This window comes from Prunus avium, chromosome 6, assembly GCF_965620075.1.
Source record: "Prunus avium chromosome 6, drPruAviu1.hap1.1, whole genome shotgun sequence".
Taxonomy (NCBI): Eukaryota; Viridiplantae; Streptophyta; class Magnoliopsida; order Rosales; family Rosaceae; genus Prunus; species Prunus avium.
This window is the reverse complement of record NC_142289.1, coordinates 30,650,736-30,673,699: the sequence shown is the minus strand read 5'-3', so window position 1 is coordinate 30,673,699 and position 22,964 is coordinate 30,650,736. Positions and strand designations below refer to the sequence as shown.

Sequence of the window (22,964 nt, the reverse complement as noted above, 5' to 3'; positions counted from 1 at the left end):
TCAGCTTTACAAATTTTAAACAAAGTTATGTGGTTATGTTGAGTGAATTTGTGGGTACAAATACACATCTCAAACGAAAACTGCTTATCAAAAAAGTTTTTCTATTTAAATCCCGCACTTTTTTTTGTTCACCATATATTCTAAGTTCACCTCAATTTGTAATTCAAAATTTCACAATTTCTAAGAAAACCCCATTATCTTCCCAAACTACCCCTAAATACATACCTAGCAGACAAAAAAAAAAAAAAAAAACACATCAACCTCACACCCACACCCCACACCCCTCATCACTCTAAGTTCACTTCAACCTCACACTACTTAAAGAGATAAAAACACTGTTGTCAACTATTCAATATATATATATTTTGGTCTTTATAAAAACATATTATGATCAAACAATATAATATTAGTCAATGATGTCATATGCAAAGCAATGTGTTCTTCAATTTTTTTTTTATAAGAGAAACGATGTATTGATAACAAACATAAATAAAACTTAAGAGCTTAATTGACGACCCAAGAAATAATCTCACATTACATACCTTAATTGACAATCCACAAGCCACTATTTGCATACCGTATTTAGGGTTTGTGAAGAGAATATGAGAGTGTAGAAGGTTTTTTGGATTGAAAGAGAAGAATATGTTGTGCTTTCTCTTTTTTCAAGTTGAATGAAATTAGAGTTCTTGACCAAAAAAAAAAAGAAAGTAATATGACAATAGAGTGTAGAAGAGTTTGTGTTTTTCTAAAACTTAATATGAAAAGTTGTGTTGTGTGTGGGGTGTGTGTATAGATATACCAGGGTTAAGTATTAAGTTAGATGATTTTTTTGTCTTTTTATACAATAATAAAACTTAAAAGCTTAATGATTTATTGGGTCAACAAGAAAAAGTTTGGGGAAAAACACTATCAAAATATACCAGAGCTGCAATTGCTCTGCTTCTAATTTTGTTTCTAGACAACAGCACAAAAGAGGACTGCAGAGAGCAGAGAAGAAGCAAAATGGAGAAAACGAGGTACAAGAGGCTATCTGGAAGTCAAAACCTAAGACAACAGCTGGTATTGTCTACATTCACCTTCACGCCCATTCAAATTCACGACATACGAACCAACGAGACATGGCCTGGTCTCCGCAAGTACGAGGTCTCCCTCCTCAAGTTGCTCGCTTTGGTCTGCCATGGCTGTTCTTTCGAAATCAACGACACTGGTACCCAGCAGCCCTCCCCAAACACTAATTTTTTTCATGCATTATATTATATAGATATATATGTATGTATAGTTCTGAGTGCTACTTTTGTTCTGTGTGTTTGGGTAGGCACTGGATTTAAGTTCAAGCCAGGGATAGTGATGGGTGGGTCGAAACTGGAACACGACTGTGGTTTTGAGCGGTCTATTGGGTATTTCTTGGAGCCCTTGATTTTGATTGGCCTCTTTGCCAAGAAACCCATTACCATTACGCTTAAAGGTAGCCACTTTTTTCACTGCTAATTCTGAACCTTGTTGCTTCATCATTGCTATGACTTTGAAAACTGCATATTTGTAACTAGTTCTAAACTTTGGCATTTGGTAATGACATAGTTTTGGTAATATTAAGAATTCAGTTTGTTTGTTTTTTTAGCAATCAGTTTGTTTGAACAATTACAATTTTACAATGTAGATGGGATTTTAACAATCTGTTCTAGCCAACTAATTTATTGAACGCTTACAATTTTACAAACCCAACTATCTAGTTCTAGCATAGATGTAATCTAACTATCAAAGTACCAATTATAAATAAAGTAGAATAAAAAGGCCTAACCCTATTGATTTTGGGACCAGACCATATTGCATTTGTGCATGTCGATTTGAGCTTTACAAAGATGCTGCCACTGTAAGTCACTTGAATTTTGTTCTTTCAGGACTTACAAATGATTCCAAGGACCCATCTATTGATACCTTCCGGTCTACTACCTTTCCCATTTTAAAACGCTTTGGAGTTCCCTCAGAAGGATTGGAGCTGGAAATAAAGAGTCGTGGATGCGCTCCTAAAGGCGGTGGTGAAGTCGTTGTGGCAATCCCAGTTGTTCAAAGTCTGACTGTGAGTTTTTGAGACTTATGGGTAGTCTTTTTTTCTTCATTTTTGTTGGGTTTTGTTTTATATGTTTTGCTCTACAGGGAGTAACATGGACTGATGAGGGGTTGGTTAAGAGGATTAGGGGTGTTACATTCTCAACGAGAGTGTCCGTGCAGTCTGAAAATACAATGGTACATGCAGCTCGAGGAGTCTTTCATCCCTTCCTTCCAGATGTTCACATATTTACTGACCATAGAGCTGGCCCACAAGCTGGAGAGTATGTTTTCAATCCAGATATTGTTAATTTTTCTAATGTCAGGATATATTTGATGGAATTGTGAATGTGTATTTTTTTTTGTTGAGGTTTATGCTATTTAAGTACACTTCCACTCATATAGACAACAATGACTTTATGGCAGGTCACATGGTTATGGAATGTCAATAGTTGCGGAAACAACCTCTGGCTGCTATATCTCCGCTGATACAACTATTTCTCATTCACGAGGGGAACACATATCTGAAGTTGACTATGAGAAGAAAGAGCTGGTGCCTCCAAAGGATGTTGGTTTGAAAATTGCTTCTGTTCTGCTTGGGGAGATTGGGCAGGGCGGAGTGGTAGATTCAAATCACCAGGTTAGTTATTTCATGTTTTGTGCTCCTTCCCTACCGACTTAATTCTCGTACTTTCTCATTTTTATTGATTTTAGAACTTCACACCATAAGACAGAAATTAAGGAAGTGTGCACTAAAACAGGAAAATGATTTCTGGAAATGGATGAAATGAAGGGAAAAGTTGTCCTAGATGGAAGATTTGGCAAATTTTAGTCTAAGGAAGACCCCTGAAATTCCTTTATGATTTTATTAAGGCATGTGCTAGTTATACTTTTGCTATTTCAGTAATCACTCCCATTTGTCAGATGAAGAGAACAACAATAAGGAGTTATTGCTAACCCAAAATCATTTATGATCATTGTTCATGGTCTATGCCTTTCCTCTTGCTATCTATGAAAAAAAGTATTGGTTTGAAAATATTAAAATTGACACTTGTTACTCCAGCCAAACGGATGCAAGAACATAACAAGAACCTTGAGAAAGCATTATCCAAATGAAAATGATTTTGAAATCCTAGCCAAAGTCTTCTGAATCTGTCAAATGAGGACATAGAAGAGATGCTGCTGTGAGGATACCAGCCAAATTTTTTCCATAGTAACAATCAAACATAACCACTAAAATATGAATTGTCTTTTATTGTTTATTCCATGCAGGGCGACTTGGCACACCACACTTTCTATAAGAAATGAATTATGATTGCTATAAAAATGAAATGTTAGAGTAGAAATATATTATTTGAATATGGGTGCCTCTCGCCTCCTCCCTTTTTATGATTTATGTTTGTCTTCTGATAGTGAGTTTGCTGCCATTTGGGTTTGTAGGGTTTGTTGTTTCTTCTTTGTGCATTATGTCCCCAAGATGTTTCAAAAGTTCGGGTCGGAAAGCTCTCTCCTTATGGGATAGATACACTCAGAAACATCAATGATTTTCTCGGAGTTAAATTTGTCATTATGCCATGTGCATCCACAAGTACTGTTCTTCTCAAGTGTGTGGGCTGTGGTTTGAGGAACCTATCTAGAAAGATTTTGTGATAGTCAAAATACAAGGTATATGATTTTCTATATATCAAGAAGTATGTTTCATTATGCTAAAGTATTGTCAAAAGCCCTCCCATGCATCAATTGTGGAAGATTGCAACTTCATGTCTTTGTACATCTTTTGCTATGTAGTCTGATCACATAAACTCCAGTTAAGAAGTAGGAGTTTTTGCAATTTTTAACACATTAGTTCAGATTTTTTCGAATATATATGAAGGTTAATGTACACATTAGTAACATATAATCAACGTACACATGGTTTCTTGGGTGCCTATTTAGAGGTTAATGTTGAGATGTGTATTGATTTTTCATGTTTAGCAAATGTTTGGATTTAGAAGCTTAAAATGGTTGCCGAGGTGTCCATTTAATATCTAATTTTGTTTTCAAAGTTAAATGTGGTTTAATAATATTGACATGTGTACGGCGGTGCTTCAAGTGTTGAAGGAGAAAACATCGACTAGGAAGTCGAAGAGGATAACTATACATAGAGGGGTGCTTTATTCGCACTCCTGTAAACTGTTTAGACATTTCCACTGGAGTGCGAACAGAGCTCCCCTTATCTATGACAATAAGGAGCTATCAACATATTGGTGGACTAGGAAGCATAAATTAGGCATAAGCACCCATTGCGAATTTCCTGAAAAAAATGTTTGCTAGTGCTTTGCAAAGCTCCAATACACTTGGGTTGCGAAGACATTGCCCATAAATTCGATATGACCTATACATCCTTCTCTAGATCTGAGTCCTTATTTATAAAATCTTCAAATTCCTAATTTCTCTGTTTACAATGTCTGTTTAGGTTCCTCATCCGTTGACACTGTCTATTTTTGCAGTCATAAACCAACAAAAAATGAAAAATAATATATGGATCCTGTTTATACTCTGTATTTCTTATATATGTCACCTTTGTAGAACTTTCTTGCCCTGAACACCAAAATCAGTGACACAAGAGCACCAAAGAATGTAGCAGCAGCTAAAATTGTGAAAGACAACCGATAACAATGATTTCCAAGGCATGTCAAGTCCTTCACTTGTGATCTGGTCAAACCTCTCTTTGTTAGCTCTTTCATTGCCTCCTTATCGTAGAGCGCCCCGGTGAGCTTCACATTGAAAAGATAGGACCCTAGTGGACTTGCTATTTGTCCACAATTGAATAATGTAGCAAAGTGCTTAAGACCAAAGAGCTCGGAAATGATTGCGAAAAGTAACGGCAATTGAGCCCCAAAAGAAAACCCTATGATAACCGATGCCACGTAAACTGAACCAGGGACCGGAAATGCAATGAGTAGGAGACCAACACATGATAGAACAAGAGCAAAAGTCATTACTAATGGTCTGGGAATTTTCCACCTGATCAGTAGGCTTTCGGAGATGAACCCAGAAAAGACTCTGCCAAAGTAGTTCCATATGCTAGTTAATGACACAAAAGTTTTTATTGTTTTAGTTGGATACCCCAAAGACTCACCAATTTGCCCCAAGTTGTCTACTGCTGTCAAGCTTGACCCAAGCCCACATAATGTTGAAATGAACAAAATGAGCATGTCTATACTTAAGAGTGCTTGTAAAATGGTATAGTCTTCTCCTCTCGGTGGTTTGTTCCATATGTCAGAAAAACAACCTGGCTCTGGTGTCTCCAATTCTTTCTCTTTCGGCTCATCCTTTTTCTCTTCGATCTCTTGTGGTTTCTCAACTTTGACCTCAGTTGGAGGATCAACAGGCTGTTTCTGTAGGTTCCAGAGGACTAGCTCTTCTCTAATGGAAATGCCAAGAGGGAGAAAGAGCAACAAAACAGCCCCAGTGGCGCTTCCAGCATAGGCAGCATGGGAGAAATTAATATATTTCTGAAGCAGATTCATCACCATGAGAAATACTGCAAGGATAATTGAGATGTAGAGGAAATGGTAAAAGACTTTGAGCTCATTGGGTTGCCTAATAACTTTCATGGGTCGAATGGTGTATACAAAAACTATTGACACTGCAGCAGGGAGCCAGGCAATAAGAAGAATCAAGGATTTTGAATCATTTCCATACACTGCCAAGTAAATTTGTGTCAGGATAGCTCCACTAAGCCCAGTAAAACCCTTTAACAGACCAAGCATAACACCTCGGCTCTCTGGGAAATTCTTGACACAAGTGACAAGAGCTCCTGTATTTGCAAAGTTTTGAGAGTTGGCTCCAATGCATATATAAATGCACATCTGCCATACTTTAGGCTTGGGAATTCTGCCAGTGACAGCCAGCCAAATCATGAAGTAGCCTACAAAATTCATGACCGCGCCAATTATGAGCACGAACCAAACTGGGGTTACTTCACCAATTAGGCCGGAGAGGACACCAACGTTTGCACCAAAATCTTTGGAGAAGCCTAGCATGTTGATTTCTGTTTGGTCATAGCCAAGAGTGGACTTGATCTCTTTGGAATAGGTACCATAGAGGTAAGTGGCACCAGCTCCAGCCATAATGAGGAAGGAGGCAAACACACTGAACCATCTTCCTTTCAGCATATACCACGAAAACCTACCTATTTCACTGCATCCCATAGCATTACTACTAGCTTTAGAACTGCTCATTTTTGCCTTGGTCAGGCTAGGACTGTTGCAAGGGAAATTAAGCAATCAAGTGTAATTTTGGGTAGAAATTTAGAACTTTTTCTGTATTGTTTTGTTACAGATGCATTAATATGGAAGAAAAGAGAGAGAGATGGGTTATGATAGAATTTGGGGTTCATATAGTGGAACAGATTCACACAGGGATTTTACAATTGGCAGAAATGTAAGAGACTACCGCCAGCCTCAATGAACAGATAGAGAAGTGGAGCCACACATTGGCTACAAGTAAGGCTAGAGAGGAGGTGGGTGAGTTTGTGTAAGCCGTTGTTTTTGCTTTTCTTTTGAGGCTATTTTTATCAGATTAATATAGTAAGTTTTTTTTAGAGCTATTTTTACCAGGTTGATTGACATTTGACCAATGTCTAATAAGAGACATTGGTCAAATGCCTCACACAGCAAGAGACAACTCCCCTCACAAAGGGAACTTGACACGTGTCCCTCTCAAAGTTAGAGCGTACTCTGAAACTTCTGATATGATCTTATGTGTTTGTATTAGTATGATGATTGGAGAATGAAACTAAACTTATTTTTTAGAACAATTTTGAAAAGGTAATAAATCTTGTTCATACACTACAAAGATATCAGGAAACAAAACAAACACTAGGAACAGATAGTCAGATGTGTGAAACCAAACAACTTGAAAATGAAAATATAAAAGACAAAGAAGGAAAACTGGCATCCTCACAATGTATCTAATACAAGTATAAGTGGACTAAGCCATCATCAAACACAAGAACCGTATCATCTATATGCTCCCGGATGGAGACTCTTGAGCTGACGTTTAAGAATTAATTGGATACATGCATTATGCATAGTAGTAAGTCTGATCCATCGGGCGCGTCAAGCGGTTCAGTTTGATGGAGGTGGGGAGAAGAATGGAATTGATGGAATAGTTGGGATTGAAGGGATTGTTGTCGGGAATGTAGGCAGTATTGGGTTGGCCGGCAATGGAGGTAGTGTCATCTTTGGGGTTGTGGACAACGTAGGCAATGCTGGTTTTGGCAAAGAAGGGACTTGGGAGCTTGGGAGTGGTTGTAGAGTTGAGTTAGTTGGCAGTGTAGGCAATGTGGCCTTGGGCAGTGTTGGTACTGAGGGCAATGGCGGCAATGTGGCCTTGGGTGGTTTTGGCAATGAGGGCAATGGTGGCAATGCGGCCTTGGGCAGTGTTGGTAATGAGGGTAATGGCGACAATGTGGGCAATGTGGGCAATGTGGCTTGGGCAGAGATGGAATTGTAGGCACAGTCAATGACAGTGGTGGAGCTGCCGGGGTGTCCAAAAGGTGGTGAGCTGCTAGGCTCACATAGGTGTAGCTTGAGAGTCACAACACCAAGGCCAAAGACAAAATGAAGAAAAGCTTGGGAAAGGCCATGATTGAGTAGACTCAGTGGAGGGCAAACGTCTTTGAAATGTTTTTGGTTATGAAGAGCAAGAGAGTCTCCATCGGGTTTTTATAGAGAAAATGTGTGGAAAAACTGCGAGGACTTGGAATTATTGGCATATGAGTTTGATGAGTAGTGGTTGGAAAAGTCCATTAATTCATGCCTTGAGCTAGGCTAAACTTGGAAACAAAATGAAATGAAAAGTTAAAAGAAAAAAATAACCAATGAAAAAGGGAAAATCTATGGTAGATTTTCGGATGGATCGGATTGGAATTAGGGAATTCCAATTCCATTTTAAAAAATTTCGGAACGAAAATTATTTTCCAATTCCATTCCAATTTTTTTTGGAATTTCAACATCAATTGCAATTTGGAATTTTCGGAAATTTTCGGAATTGACATATTTCAATTTTTTTTTGGAAATTCTCGAAAAATCATTGAAAATTTTAAACATGTCAAACGATTTGAAAAATTGACTTGAAAAACTATTACATGCTATTAGGGCTGGCAATGGGTCGTGTTCGTGTCGGGTTCGTGTCGACCCATTTATTTCCCGTGTCAATTTCGGGTCAACCCGCTATGACCCATTTAATAATCGTGCGGATTTCGGGTCGACCCATATATTTCTCGTGCGGGTTTCGGGTTAACCTATTAACCCGCTAACGGGGCTAAGTAATAGCAAATTTAAAAAAATAAAAAATTCTAAATGTTGATAATTTAATCAAGTAATTATATTTTTTTATATATATAAATTAGTTATTTCATTTTGCCTCTCTCTCTTTAAAACATTAAAACCTAAACCCTAGATACATAATTAACTCAAATTATAAGGAACAATTACTAACAAATATAAGTAACGGGTTCATAAATAATAACATGCATGTTACAAAATTCACAATTGAAAAAATTTAAATTAAAAAAAACATAGAGAGTAGAGAAAATATAAGGAAAAGAAAGAAAAAAAAGATAGAGAGAGGAGAGAAGAGATAAGGAAAAGAAAGAAAAAAAATAAAGAGAGAGAGAGAGGAGAGAAGATTGAAGGAAAGAAAGAAAGAAAAAAGAGAGATGAGAGAAAACTAAAGAGAAGGAAAAGAAAGAAAAAAAAAAGGGAGAGAAGAGGAAAGGAAAAGAGAGAAAAAAAAAAGAGAGGAGAAAGAAGAAAGAAGGAGAAGAAAGAAAAAAAAAATAGGAGAAGAGAGACGGGAAAAGAAAGGAAAACACAAAATAAAAAGAAACATTATAAATATCCAAAGGCATACCATAAAATCACAAAGTTGTATGTAGCATGGTGGATAAGACGTTTGAGAGAAATGAGGGTGGTAGGGGTTCGAAACCCCTTGTGTGTGTGTTGAAGTCTCCATTTCTCTTCATTTTTTAGCGGGTTGTACACGGGTTGACACGACCCGTGACACGACCCATTTAATAAACGGGTTAGATAGGTATTATAGCGGGTTAGCGGGTTGACCCGAAACCCACCCGTTTATTAAACGGGTCAGAACGGGTTGACCCGAAATTGACCTGTTTTTTTATCGTGCGGGTTGAACCCGCTAATTTCTCGTGCGGGTTTCGAGTCGTGTATCGGGTCGTGTCCGAAATTGCCACCCCTGCATGCTATCACTTATGAAATAGCTCGTCTATGTCTATTTGGTCATTAAGTCATATCAAATTCAACATAAAACTAGTCATTATGTGTAGTCTAAGCTTGAACCTTCAATATATTTTGAAATTCGGAATTTTCAGAATCTTGATATACTTTTTTATTCCAATTCCAATTGAATTTTTTTTGGAATTTTCAGATGTCGGAATTGATTTGGAGTCGTTTTGGATCAGAATCGGTCAAAATCGGGATTTCCAATCCAATTTGCACCCCTAGGCAAAACAAATTACAGAATGTAGTGCTTGGGCTCAAAGGCAGCCCTAATTTGACGATGAAGCCCTCTCTTTGTGGCTTTGGTATAATTCTTATATTTTCCATCCTTAGACTTCTTATACACGTCATTTTGTAAAACTTTGCTGTTCATGGAGCGAATATGAACGAAGCCAGACCTCCGAAACATATGACGACAGCGTCATAATTGAAAAATGTTGAGATGTGTATTGATTTTTCATGTGCAACATGTGTATATATCCTTATGTAAATTCAGTCTCATCGGAACTGCATTCAATACTATACGCCAGAGAAATAGCAAAATGTGAACTAAAGGTGAACAAGCTGTCAACTCTTAGAAATAGCATAAAATGGAGGGAGGTTTCTCTTAATTTGTGTTAGTTTGGGTAAGTTACTTGCCATGCCATCATTTTTAGAGTTTCTGAGCAATTGGTTTAAACTATGCTGCATTTTAGGAAATTTTTAGATGCCTTGGTCAGAGCTGAAAACTAATTAACAAATTAAAAAATACTTATCAATAATTAATCCCTGCAGATAGGAGAGGCCGAAGAGCAGATGGTTCACGCTTCACCTGACATGACATAATTTTCAGTTTGGTTTTCCCCTGCAATAATTACAAAATAGATAAAATGAACTTGATTTCGAAACATTACCAGATTATTTTCGGAGAACAACTATCTATTGCCTTAGGTATCAAAGAGCCTTTGTCTGATACCAAACTGACATCCTTCAAAAAGATGTTTTGTTTATCTGTTTATTATGGTTTTATGGTGTTGTCATCTTGGACTCTCTAATTTTTTTTTATAGGGTTCTTATCACAAAACTTCTATCAGGTTTGCGAAACTATTTAGTTTTTCATTTATATTTTTTTAACAAGACATGTTGTCCTTGACGTTTTGCACATAAATGTAGCAATTGTCGTCCAATTCCGTTAGAAGTCTATTAGCATGCTGACATGACACACTTGTGAGGCCCACAAATTCAATGATTAAATCAATATAAAATATTAAAATATAAAAAGAAAAAGAAAAGTATGATTAAATGCAAGCAAAAAAATCTTTAAAACGAAATGAAAAGGGAAAACATGCAGCCACCAGCAACTCATCCTCCCACCGCATAAATAAAAAAATTAAAATAAAAAAAAAACCCATCCTCCCACTTCATTACACCCCCCACTGGTCCCTGTTGGGTTCTCGACTCTAATGTGGGAAGATTTCGGAGGAAAATTGGGGGTAGGTACAAGAATTCCCGAATTTTAAAAATTCCCGGTCTAGAACAAGCCACCATATAAGCTAATCCCTTTTTTCCTTTTTAAAGTTTTTATAGGTTTTAAAACGGGGAACATTTGTAGTGCTTTGTTTATGGTCTTCGGCAAATTTCGAATGCTTTGTTTTTCTTTTTTGCGTTTTTGCTCCCTTTTTTTTTAGTTGGAAGTGTTTTTTGTCCTTATTTATCAGCTGTCTAAATTTTTCTTCATTTTCAAAACTGAATTTTAAAAGTATTTTTTTAAACATCTTAAACAATTTTCTTTTGTGTCTGGACCATATTACCACTGCAATAATGATTACAAAAAATTAATGAATTATAATTTTGGACCTAATAACACTTAATAGTTAAAACTTGACTGAAAAATTTGAAATCATGGTAAAATTGCATGACCATATTGTTCCCCCCTCCCAAGACCTGCCCTGGAATAATGGAGGTGGTCTACCATTCCTCGGTATCCACCAGTGTCTCACTGCTGTCACTGATCCGATGATGAAGCCCTCTCTGTCTCTGTGGCTTTTGCCTGCACTTTAAAGCTCTTATATTTTCCATCCTTAAACTTCTTATACACGTCACCCTTGTAAAACTTTGCTGTTCGCCTGGCCAAAACATAGGATGCTAGAGCTCCTAAAACCAAGACAGCCGCCACAATCATAAAAGAACCTCTGAAACATGTCGTTCCTTTGCAAACAAGGTTCCCATTGACGACCCATGTTCAATCTCTTTGCCTCTAAATGGTACATGGGTTGGGTCAGCTTGTTATCGAGAAGGAACCAGCCAAGCGGGGTTGCGAATTGAGTGCAATTCACCAATGTGGCGTAGTACTTGAGGCCAAAGATTTCGGAAGTGATCGTGCAGAGCAGCGTCACCTGTGCGCCATAGGAAAACCCGATGATCACCGTGGCCATAAGGACTCCGAGGCAGGACAGAAGCAGAGCAAAAACATTCATAAGAGGCCTAGGAGTTCCTTTTTGTTTAAGTAGGAGTTCCGAGACAAACCCTGCATACACCTCCCAAAATAGTTCCATATGTTTATTAGTAACTTGATGTTTCCCATTGTATTAAATGGAAGGTCGTTTGAAACGGCGATTTCTGACAGGTTGCCTATGGCTGTTGTGCTTGACGCAAATCCAGTTAGTGATATCATGAATATGAGCAACATGTCAACGCTGAAGATGGCTTACAAGATGGTGTGGTCCTCTCCGATGCGTGGTTTGTTCACGATGCTTGAGGTTGAGAGACATGACGCACCCTTTGCCAGTCCAATATTTTGCATCAAGATATCCTGTTGCGATTGACCTGCATCCGGTAGTACTACTGCTCCCTCTGTAGTACTACCCGCGTTTATCGCAACAGTACGGTTATCAGGCTGTTGCTTGAGGCTCAAGATAAACCTCTCTTCTCGGATGGCAATCAAGAGAGGCAGAGCCAACAGAAACAAAATTACAACGCCGCTTCTGACATAGCCTATTCTTGGGAAGGTGAAGAATCTTTCACACAGTGTTACAATCATGAGAAACACTGCAAGAGACAATTACACATAGAATATATGGAAAAAGACTCAGAGCTCATTGGGCTGCCTTTGAAACTCCACTGGCCTGATTGTGAAGGAGAATGCCAATGCCATTGCAGCTGGGAACCACTCAATTAAAAGAAGGATATGCCTTACGGATTGATCTCCATAGAAGGCCAATGCAAGCTGTGTGATTATCACTCCGCTGAGACCGATCAAACCTTTCAACAAACCGATAACAATGCCTCTCTTTTCTGGGAAGTTTTGGACACAAGTGACTAGAGCTGCTGTGTGTGTAAAGTTCTGTGCATTGTTGCCAACAAATACACAAGCGCATATCTGCCAAAGCTGAAACCTAATTGATCTCCTAGTAACTTCATGCAAAAGGTAGTAGCTGCTAAAGTTCATCACTGCCCCAACCATGAGCAAAAACCAAGATGGGGTTACCTCCGCAATTAGGCCTGCAAAAACTCCAAGGTTGGCACCAAGACGTTTTTAAGTTTTTAAAACGTCGATTACGCTTTGATCAACTTTAAGAGAAACTTTGAGCTCTCTGGTGTACATGTCAAACAAATAAGTTGCACCAGTACGCCTGCCATGATCCATAAACAGGCAAAAACTGTGAACCATCTGCCTCTGACCACATGTGTGATGAATTTGAATTTTTCATCACCACCTCCACCAAATTGAGACATGTCGATCCACCCTTTCTCTTTTTTCGAACTTTCTTGTTAGAGGTAATTGAGAAAAGGGAGAGAGAGATGCAAGGGTGAGTAGTTTGAATATGTATTTATATTGCATGGGGATAAAAGAAAACCAGCAAGAGTTCTAGAACAATTGGTTAAAAGCATGCTCCAAATTAGGAACTGGTTTTCTGTTTGACACAAGTAAGCAGAAACATTGACTTTGTCTTTTTTTCAGTAGACAAGTATTTGACTAGATAAGTTACAAGGTTTGTTTATGGGTTTTAAATGAGTTGCTGGATACTGACGTACGGTTGACATCAGTCTTGTGTGCTATCTAACAAGAAAAACAATCTTAAAAACTAGAGTTCTTCCGATATAAACCCTTACAACTACTATATTCTAGTCATTTACCCACCTATTCATGTCCTTAACTACCTTAATTATAATTAATACTCTCTAGAGTTCTTCCGCACTTGCGAGAGACTTTTTTAAAAAAAATTTAAATTTATTTTAGAATTAAAAAAGATAATGGGTAGTTGTGTTCCATAAAAATAGGATCCATTATTTGATTTTCTTTTCATTTTAATTTTTTTAAATATGAAAAAGTGTGAATTTACCATATTATCCTCATTTAATTAATAATTTCAATTCTCAATGTTTGCATTAACCAAGGGCATTTTCTAGTATTTTGAATGTTTCACAATTCTTTGCCTTTTGCTTTATATATATAGATTAATACTCTCTATTAATAGCATATCAATCACTCCATTTATTTTGGTTGGCATTCCCTCTACACATGGCCAATCCCTAAAATTTCAAATAAACAAAAATCCCTAAATTACATATCCAATAAATAATGTACCTGTAAAAAAATATAAATATGTATATAATATAGGTACTTTATTTACAAATTAAAAAAAAAATCCATTACTTTGTAATTGAAATTTCTGTAATTTTTTTTTATAAATTAAAAATAGGTACATTATTTATAAATTAAAAATAAGGGTTTTTTTTGTTGTTGCCAGAAAATAGGTACGTTGTGTAATTGAAATTTCTGCACACTTTTCATAAATTAAAAATAGGTACATTCTTTATTTTAAAAAATAGGTATGTTATTTATAGGTACACAAAGTGGGTATATTTACAAAAGATATGTTAAAAATGGGTATATTATTCATTAAAAATAAGGGTGGAAAAAATAGGTACAAATAATAGGTACATTATTAAATGTTTCTTCATAAATTCAATAGGCCCTAAACGTGACTTTTTTAGATACTGAATATTATTATTATTATTTTTAAAAGAGAAAAAAACTTACCCTAAAAATTCCTAAATTTAAGGCAATTTAAAACACCATTTTAATATTACTGACTTGAATTGCAACAAATATGTTCAAAGTATATTCAATTTTGCTCAATATTCAGCACAATCAATGGAGAAAACAACAATTGCAAATATGTAGGGGTATTTGGGGAATTTGAAAATTACAATAAATCAGATCTTGAGCTTGATAAGGTAACTTGATGAGGTGGATCTGTTGGCTGCGCAAATCTCACGGCCTGGAGCTCCGGACCGAGGGGATGTGCGTTAACACATGGCTTCCTTCTTTTCGATGTGGTGTGATTGTACGCGGGCGTGCCAACACGGTCTACCGTGCGTGAGATGTGGTTTGGATAAAATGGTTAAGTGGTGCGCCTGTTTGAATTCGACTTCTAATCAAACGATTGTGGCCGAGAGAAGAACTGATCTCGGTCGTCAGGTTCACGGCCTGAGCTACAAGGCCGTTTAGTGGTGGTGTTGATGGTGGATTTTGGGCATTGCTCCGGCGCGTTGCTCAGGGAGCGACGGTCGTATGATATATGAGATGAATGAAAGAGTAACAGAGATGGTGCTCCGGCGCCTTGAAAATCAAGGGTCGTATGATATATTGATGAACGGATTTTCCTTACAAACTAACACTACTCCTAGGAAAGCAAGTAAAGGTATTGAAAGTGCATTACAGAAAAATATAATTTGCTCCGTGGGAGGCTTTTGTTTGGTGTTTGAACCATTTGAATGTAGCTTGAACTTGGTATTTATAGGAGGAGCGCTTGGAGGAGTAATCGAGGCTGAAAATCTGCATGATGGAGCCTGATCAAAGCAAGTGGGTAGTCCAATCGACATTTGGGATCGTGAAGCATGGTGGTGTGACCCCATGAATCCTGGTAAATCTCGGCCGCTGCCCTGATCGTGGGTTCTGCGCCTCTGGCCGTGGGACGCATTTAATGCCCTTGTTTGGTGGTTGGTGATCTAACCTCAATTTGTAAGAATGTTTGTAAGTATGTTGGCGCCTAACCACTCTGATTTCTGTCACCAAATCCTGACTTGAGTCACTTCCCTTCTTCCCTCGTGCATTAAATGCCCTTTTGTGGCTAGTGGGTTTGCTAGTCAGAGGCGTTACTTCATTAAATGAGGCTTGGGATCCTGCTGCCATGTGACAATTTGACTCTTAATATCTTCGGCCGTGTCCCCTTCAAGGGCTCGTCAATGGGCCGGGCCGGGCTTTAAAGAGGAGAGAGAAAATAGCGGGCCGGGCCGGGTTTTTTTAGAAAATTCAAAGTCCAAGCCCGACCCATGGGCCGGGCTCGAGAAAGCCCATCGGGCCGGGCCAAAACGGGCCTACTTCAATCGAAAAAAATCGTAAACTTAATCATAAGGGCATTTTTGTCCAAATTTGAGATTAAACTCACTTAATTCCAATATTTTCACATCAAACCAAATTCATAAAACACCTAATAAAGTCACACAACTTAATAAGATTTTCTACAAAAATAATAAAACCAAGTATTATTTTTGAGGTTATTACATAATTAGACCGTAATACGCTTTAAGAACTAATTTTAAAAAATAATAAGTATAAAAAAAATATTTTTTTTAAAGGATGGTATGAATAAATATGCAAATGTTTGGTGATGTGTTCAAGAAAAGCATGATTATATTTGGTGGTACGATTATGTTTCGTGATATGATTATATTTGGTGATATGATATGTTGTTCATCTTATTTATATATATATATATATATATAATTGTTGTATTAATAATTGACACAAATTAAATTAATGTGCTAATCATCCAATTATAAACTAGGAATGAGTAAAGAAAAGTAAATGAAATGAAACAAATTATATATGTGATTTAAGTGATATAATCATAATCCTAAACTCTTATTTATACATAATTATATATGTATGCGGGCCTAACGGGCTGGGCTTTTGTGGGCGGGCCGGGCTTCAAACACTCAAGCCCAAGCCTAGTCCGGCCCAAGACGGGCCGGGCCATCTCAAAGCCCATAACGGGCCGGCCCGTGCTTTTTTTCGATGGGCCGGGCGGACCCCCATCGGCCCATGAGCCCGCGGGCCAAATGATGAGGCCTATCCCCTTCGTCCCTCGGCCTCGGCCTGTCAATACCGTGTTTGCAAGGCCAAGATGACTATGCCTTCGCAACTTTTCCTTTGTTTTGAGGAAGGCAAAAACGCTGCGTTTTGGATTGCGAACAGGTGCTGAGGCCAAGGGGAAAGACCCCTTTGGTCAGTGTACGACCGTGATTTATCAGGCAGAAACAGGATCATAGTCATGGGTTTTTTTCTTATAAAAATTGGGTTTTAGTAATAGGAACAAAAAGCAATGGATTGCAATTAAGGAAAATTCAATTTGGAGGAGGTAAGCCAAATTTACTAAAAAAACTATTATGGGAGGTCAAAGAAAAGCTTTGAAAAACAAGAATATCAACAATGGAGGATGGGAGTGTGATCTAGCTTAGGGTTCTTAGCTGTTATAAAGGGAAGGAGAAAGGGCAGAGGCTGAAAGAAATAACTGAAAAGGTTTAAAGCTTCTTCGAAATTTCACCCAAATTTTAGAAGAGTGACAAAGATAAACATATGTCCTTTGTGAATTCACACGACACGACACTACACGATCCATTAGCTTAACGAACACTCATTTTCAACATGACTCGACCCAAATACTGAATTTTTTTTGGTGTGAATTCATGTCGTGTTAACAGCCGTAAACAATATTGTCAAGTATAGTTTTATCTCAAAAACAAACAAGTTAGTTGGACTTTATTTTTCGTTTCTTTAGCAATATTTTGTGGGCCGGGTAGCATGACCCGACCTGCCTTGCCCAAAGAGAAAACAGAGCACCCAGACCTCGGGGTGCTATTAGCCGCGCGCTTTTCAAAGCAGAGCCACGAAACTTTGGCGCTTTTCATTTTCTCAAATTTGAGAACCAGAAAAGAAGTGACGAGAGAGACTGAGACAGAGATGATGGACATGGATAATTTCCTGGACTTTGAGTCAGAAGACCCACTCGTAAATCGTCCTGCTGTTACTAAGAAGAGGTTGGTTTTCTTCTTTTCTTTTGGTTTTTTACCTTATTTCTAATCTGGGTATTTAGGGTTTACCTTTGTCTCAGTTTTACTTTGATTGGATACTTTCGTTTTCATGGTTTTCCACTTTATTTTTTTTTCTTTTTTCAACATGATTTCTGTTCACATCTATCACAAATTGTAGGATTTAAGTGGCAGCAATGAAAACCCAATAATTTATTGAAAATGATGTGTTTGCATTTTATATCGAAGCAGAGCTTACTTTACTTATAGTAGGTGTATGATTATCACCAGTAATTGATGAGAATGGAAGTTTCTTTTTGTGTAATATCTCCCTTTGGTGCTAATTTAGGAAGAAGACTATTGGGTTGGATGACCTTTTGACTGATTTCTACAAGGAAGAAGACAAGCTTGTTGAAAAGAAATCTAAGCGTGCAAAACCACGAAGGAACAATGATTCAGATGAGGAAGATAATCATAAAGAGGCTGCGCTCTATGACATTGTCGATAAGTGTGAAAGCGAGGCATATTAACGCATCTATTTCTAGTCTTTTCTGGTGTTATATGTATACCAAGTTTCTTCCTTCTAAATTGAAAACATAAACTATTTGATGCAGATGAGAGAAATAAGCGGTAAGGAGGACAGCTTTGTGTGGGGCATATGCGCTTTTGGAAACCAGGTTTTTCTTTTTGAGATAAGAAACAAACTTTCATTTAAGGAAAAAAAATAGTGAAAAGAAGAGAGGACATAAGACTTGACTATAGGCCATAGGGCGCCTTGTCCTCTATTTGTGATCTTTCTTTTGTTCCAAAGACCGGGTTTTCAATGATTACATAAAACCTCTACATTGTCTCAACTGATGCTTGGTTATTGTTGTGTAGATTTTAATAGGAGTTGATCTTTAAATATCTAGTAGGTTCTTAATTTTCGTTTGACTTTGTGATTACAGAAAACCCCACCTCCTCTATCTTTTCCAGAGATTAAAAGTTGCACACTCTTGCAGTCTTTCATTAATGATGAGCTCAACTCTGTGATTGATATCTCTACAGAAAATGGTTAGTTATAATGCTTGGCTTTCTAGTTATCACTAGTCATAAATTATTGGCATGCATTTTTTTGCATCAAGATGAGTTTCCTCTTGTGCATATCATGGCCTGTACAGTGGTGTGGCCTTGCAAAGTACATATTTAGTTGTTGATGTTTTGCAGGAGACACCTTCCTTGAAGGATTACTAGTAAATGGCTGGCTTTCAAAATTGGTTTTTGCCAGTCGTCATCTAGAAGAATCAGTGGCCACATGGACCTTTAATTTGAGTGAGTTTATTTGTCACCCCTAGCCTGTCCTTTTAATCCTCATTAAATTTCTTGTGATGTGTTTACCCCTTTGTTTTTCAGTGCTATATTCACCCAAAGAAGATTTGAGGGCATCTGCATGTGACTTCTGGTGTGCTATTCTCTCATTTGAAAATGAGGTGAGCTTGGTCTTTGCTTTTTGGCTTGGAGACAAGTTTGATTGGATAATATGTTAAGGGAGTAATTCTGGTATTAATTTTTAACCAGGTTGACTTACAGCCTATCAAAATTGATTGGTTTCCTAGCTATTCTGAGTTAAAAATAGCTCTTGAAAGCTATGGTTTTCTATTCAAATTTTCATCTAACACGGATTCTGCTCGTTCTAGTAAGTTTCTTACCTTCATACCAGTTTTCATGCATAATTCAGGGCAGATGTAATTTTTTCATGAGCAGGAGAAATATACATCCTTTATTCTGCAGTAAACTATGTGTTGATACTTGGTAGAATATCCTTAATCATGTATAAGTGCAGTAATTTCAGGAGAATTTTATCCTCTGCTTTCATGTTGATGCATTTTGGAAGGATTTTCTAGGTTGCCTTGATCTTGATGCTATTGCCACATATCACTTGGTATATACCAACCTAGAAATGGACCCAACCTCCATATTCATTTGGCCTACCCTACCAGTCAAGAAACAAAGTTTTAGTGTTTAAAGGGTTTATTTGTTCTTCAAATCTGACAAATGCTATACTCCAATGATATTTTAGGATGGTTTTTTCGGGTGTTAATAGATCACTAGTGATTTTCAGATTTTCTATTTTCCAATTTCTTTCCTAGTTTTTCTCATGCAATATACCAAATGTCATGTAGAACTTTCACAGTTTTGCATGTTTCAGTTATTAATCTTCTCATAATACTTTTATTTTGCCTTCTAGATTCTGCTTCTCGAGGTCCAGCTCAAAATATTAGAGCTTGGCTTAAACTTGCAACTGCTTCTTGTCAAATGAGGTAAATAACAATTGGAAATGCTAGTTTGACGACACATTAGACTGCCATTTACTTTTCTCCTATGAATCCAACAGTTGATTTATAGGTTGGTGTCTGTAATTGTTTCTAGCTTATTGCTTATTGTTACTGTCATTGTCTCATTAGTATGGGCTGCTTATTGGGCATATAGCCTATATAAATCCATTTATTCCTTTCATTTTTATGGCTGATATAAGTTGATAATTAGGCATTCAGATTAATGGCTGATTAGTTTTCAATTTGCCTAGTTTGGGGTATAGGCGGTTCAACTCAGTTATGGTATAATTTATCAGCAATTTATGTCTTGAATCGTACATAAATCAGTGTGCACTTTTAATTGGATATGCAATACAGTGTTCTTCTTCGTTTCTAAATTTTTCTTTCAACAGGACCATCTTACAGCATGACAGATATATTAATGATGCAAATGGTTATGAATAATTTGGAAATATGTTTGATTTTTATTGATTTCAGTGGGTTGCTGTGGTGCTTTTATTTGCAGAAACAAAAGGGCTATGTACTTGACTTCAGAAGCCGAAGAGTTGATTGAAGTCATTATTTGTCTATTTTCTGACCGCCAACTTCAAGGTCTTCTTGTGCTTTTGAATGAATGCATGCTGTCAGCTATCAGTTACTTCACTAACGAAGAATGGGAATCTAGCTGTGAGAAGATAGCAAACTCTCTTGCTAGCAGGTTGTTCACTCTACTTGTTGTTTGGTTTCAATCCACATGTATGCAGTTGGATTGGAGTTTTTGCTAATTGGACTGGGGATCACTCTTTCGTCTATTTCGAGCAGAGTTTTTGATCAATTAGTGAATTTGAACTTTTCTGCACCATTTTTCAGGGATCAGTTAATATTTATTGCATCTACCCTAATTATCATATATTGTAAACTTTGCTGATGATATGCCTTTTATTTGCTGTTGGGACTATATTTTCGGTGAAATCACTGTAATAGGAATTTTCTAGAAATGGCAAGTATCATAACGGGGGGTTTTGTTCAGACAGATAGAGAATATGCATAAGATAAGTTATCATGCTCATATTCCATTGGTTGGTTACTGTGGATATCTGGATTATCATAGAAGGCAAATTGGAAAAATTGAAAACAAGAAATTTAAATCGGTAGTCAACTGTTATATTAGTACTTTCTGAGATCTTTATGGCCACTTAATTCTGCATATCATTCTTGGTGATGGTTAAAAAAAGAAAACTAAGATGAAAAAATCTGATTTTATTGCGTAAATATTGTTGTTGTCTTTTTCTGTTTGCCTTTACAATTCCTCTCCCCAATTATTGTTGATTTTGTGATATGCAGAGTACCTAAGGACTTGAACTGCCTAAGAATTGTGGAATGCATTTCGGTAGAAAATTCTCGCTGTAAGCTGTTTAGAAGTACAGTTGCCCATCAAATCCTTCTTAGTTATTTTGATCATAAGGTACTGAACCTGATTACAAGTTTGTTGAATATAGTACTAATTATGCTTTTATTCTAAGTTTTATCAAACAACTGTCCCCGCGAACTAAGTTAAGCTGTTAGGGAAAGAAAGAGGCAGTCTCTATGCAATCCAACAAGACTTGAATTTTAATCTCATATGCTGGTAATAAACAGATTTTGTAATCATTAATTAATCTCTCTTCTTTTTGTATTGTTTATTCTTTTTAAGCACTTGTTTTTGTTGATATAATATCGGCCAGATTTGGAAGTGTTATGGTCATGTCCTACCCTTTTATTTTTTAATCTCATACTGATAGTAAGGTTTTTTGTTCTATATTTGTTTTCTTTACAAGACATTCATGGTGACATGAACTATACATAATAACTTATGATTATTACTTATTGTTTATTGAGTGAATGTTTGTTGCTTATTCTCTAAATGTTTTTCTCTTTAACTACAAAAGACATTGTTGTTAGTTTGAAATGTCTGTCTAGATGATCCTTTGCACAACAAATTCCTTAAACTGATTTGACACTGCTGCTTGACGTCACACTTCACCTCAGGCCCCTTCTGAAGAAGAGATCCTAAAACTGCTTATCCCAATCAATGTCAAAGACAAAAGCTGTGATTTTTTCAAGATGTACATACACTTGGTGTTGACAGAGAATTGGCTCTTGTCTAATCAACTTTTAGAAGACAAGCCAGTCTTGAAGGCAATGTGGCGCCACTACTTAAGAAACTGTTCTTGCATGATAGCCAGCACAGACTTGCGGTGTTTTGCATCTAAGGTGTGGAATCAAACTTAATCATCTCCTCCTTACACCTTGGTGAGTATATTAAAAGTATTTTCTGCTTTGCAGGTCCGCAACAAGGCTTCATATCTTCTGCAAGGCACTGTCAGCTAATTAGTTGAAATCATGTATATTATGTAACATATGAGTAGGAAAGAATCAGGAAGAAAGTGCCCTGATACATTATGAATTGCTAACTGGAGTTGTATTGAGTCAGCATCCTGAAGCAGGACGTTTTGAAGCATATTGGGGGGGCTTGCCTCTAGTGGTTTTTGCAAAGGGAATGTTCGTTTGGTTTTATTTGCTTCTTTCCTCCCTCACTAAGTTTCTCTGTAATGGATATATTGGTAATGTATAATGTAATTGGAGACAAATGCAGAGCAACAACGGCTTCTTCCCTACCTAGTTTAAAATTGCTTTTGAATTTTCTTTCAAACCCCTAAATTAGAGAGGAAAAATGTCATTCAATTTTAATTGGGTTAGTTTTAAAAGATATGAGACTAAATACAAATGCCTTTCGGCCTTGATCAAGATTTCATTAAGTTTTAGTAGGGATGTCTCTCAAGAGATGTGAAAAAAGAGAGTCCGAGTGATAGTATAGCTTTTTTAATTTTTATTTTCTTAAAAATACGGCAACCATCACCTCATCTATTAAAATTAAAATGAGACACTGGACAGGATGACAGTGTGGTTCAAAATGACAATTAGAAAGAACAAGCACTGCAAAAGGAAGAGTGGTCCCAATATGATAATTAGAAATGGAAAGGCTTAAATATGCTAAAGCATTAGCAACAAAGTTAGTCTCTCTAAAAATATGTCGAATTGTACATCATCAAAACAATGACAAATGAATTTAATGTCTCAAATGATCATTCGAACTAGCCAAGAGATCAAACAAGACCGTAATAAACAAGTAATTAAGAGTTCTAAAATGGAAGTGTTTACTCACATGTCAAACTAGATCTCATAAGTTGTAATGATGCAAACTAATCCTTAGACT

General features: G+C 37.0%; 4 protein-coding genes across 4 annotated transcripts; 2 read left to right on the top strand and 2 right to left on the bottom strand.

The window, feature by feature from the left end:
- The first annotated feature begins 899 nt into the window (after nt 1–899).
- Nucleotides 900–4,010, top strand: LOC110747821 (putative RNA 3'-terminal phosphate cyclase-like protein). Its single transcript, XM_088255795.1, has 6 exons — nt 900–1,207; nt 1,316–1,465; nt 1,899–2,077; nt 2,155–2,330; nt 2,473–2,686; nt 3,487–4,010. Exons 1-6 carry the CDS (start codon nt 1,003–1,005, stop codon nt 3,694–3,696), a joined length of 1,134 nt encoding a protein of 377 aa, XP_088111921.1. The 5' UTR covers nt 900–1,002; the 3' UTR covers nt 3,697–4,010.
- Nucleotides 4,011–4,303: 293 nt separating this feature from the next.
- LOC110755473 (protein NUCLEAR FUSION DEFECTIVE 4-like) lies at nt 4,304–6,547 on the bottom strand. The gene has a single exon (XM_021956685.2). The coding sequence runs from the start codon at nt 6,270–6,272 to the stop codon at nt 4,578–4,580; it is 1,695 nt and encodes a 564-aa protein (XP_021812377.2). The 5' UTR covers nt 6,273–6,547; the 3' UTR covers nt 4,304–4,577.
- A 4,775-nt stretch (nt 6,548–11,322) lies between these two features.
- On the bottom strand, nt 11,323–12,780 carry LOC110755432 (uncharacterized). The gene is made up of 4 exons (XM_021956625.1): nt 12,579–12,780; nt 12,096–12,365; nt 11,554–11,844; nt 11,323–11,471 (listed from the first exon to the last, which is right to left on the bottom strand). The coding sequence occupies exons 1-4, from the start codon at nt 12,778–12,780 to the stop codon at nt 11,323–11,325; spliced, it is 912 nt and encodes a 303-aa protein (XP_021812317.1).
- Nucleotides 12,781–17,240: 4,460 nt separating this feature from the next.
- LOC110755399 (actin protein 2/3 complex subunit-like protein) lies at nt 17,241–22,377 on the top strand. Its single transcript, XM_021956595.2, has 12 exons — nt 17,241–17,423; nt 17,764–17,935; nt 18,029–18,091; nt 18,362–18,467; nt 18,621–18,725; nt 18,807–18,883; nt 18,972–19,089; nt 19,642–19,714; nt 20,235–20,426; nt 21,053–21,173; nt 21,737–21,961; nt 22,034–22,377. The coding sequence occupies exons 1-12, from the start codon at nt 17,347–17,349 to the stop codon at nt 22,076–22,078; spliced, it is 1,374 nt and encodes a 457-aa protein (XP_021812287.1). The 5' UTR covers nt 17,241–17,346; the 3' UTR covers nt 22,079–22,377.
- The last annotated feature ends 587 nt before the right edge of the window (nt 22,378–22,964 follow it).

Bases quoted from the DNA above. Each gene is read 5' to 3' on its own strand.
- LOC110755473 (XM_021956685.2), bottom strand. From the start codon at position 6,272: ATGAGCAGTTCTAAAGCTAGTAGTAATGCTATGGGATGCAGTGAAATA.
- LOC110755399 (XM_021956595.2), top strand. From the start codon at position 17,347: ATGATGGACATGGATAATTTCCTGGACTTTGAGTCAGAAGACCCACTC. The intron at 19,715-20,234 runs GTAAATAACAAT...TTTTATTTGCAG, and splicing joins ACTGCTTCTTGTCAAATGAG to AAACAAAAGGGCTATGTACT. The intron at 21,174-21,736 runs GTACTGAACCTG...ACTTCACCTCAG, and splicing joins TTAGTTATTTTGATCATAAG to GCCCCTTCTGAAGAAGAGAT.
- LOC110755432 (XM_021956625.1), bottom strand. From the start codon at position 12,780: ATGGTTGGGGCAGTGATGAACTTTAGCAGCTACTACCTTTTGCATGAA. The intron at 11,845-12,095 runs GTGCGTCATGTC...AGGTGTATGCAG, and splicing joins AAATATTGGACTGGCAAAGG to GGTTTGTCTCGGAACTCCTA. The intron at 11,472-11,553 runs GTCGTCAATGGG...TCTTGGTTTTAG, and splicing joins GGCAAAGAGATTGAACATGG to GAGCTCTAGCATCCTATGTT.
- LOC110747821 (XM_088255795.1), top strand. From the start codon at position 1,003: ATGGAGAAAACGAGGTACAAGAGGCTATCTGGAAGTCAAAACCTAAGA. The intron at 1,208-1,315 runs GTACCCAGCAGC...GTGTTTGGGTAG, and splicing joins TTTCGAAATCAACGACACTG to GCACTGGATTTAAGTTCAAG. The intron at 2,331-2,472 runs GTATGTTTTCAA...ACTTTATGGCAG, and splicing joins GCTGGCCCACAAGCTGGAGA to GTCACATGGTTATGGAATGT.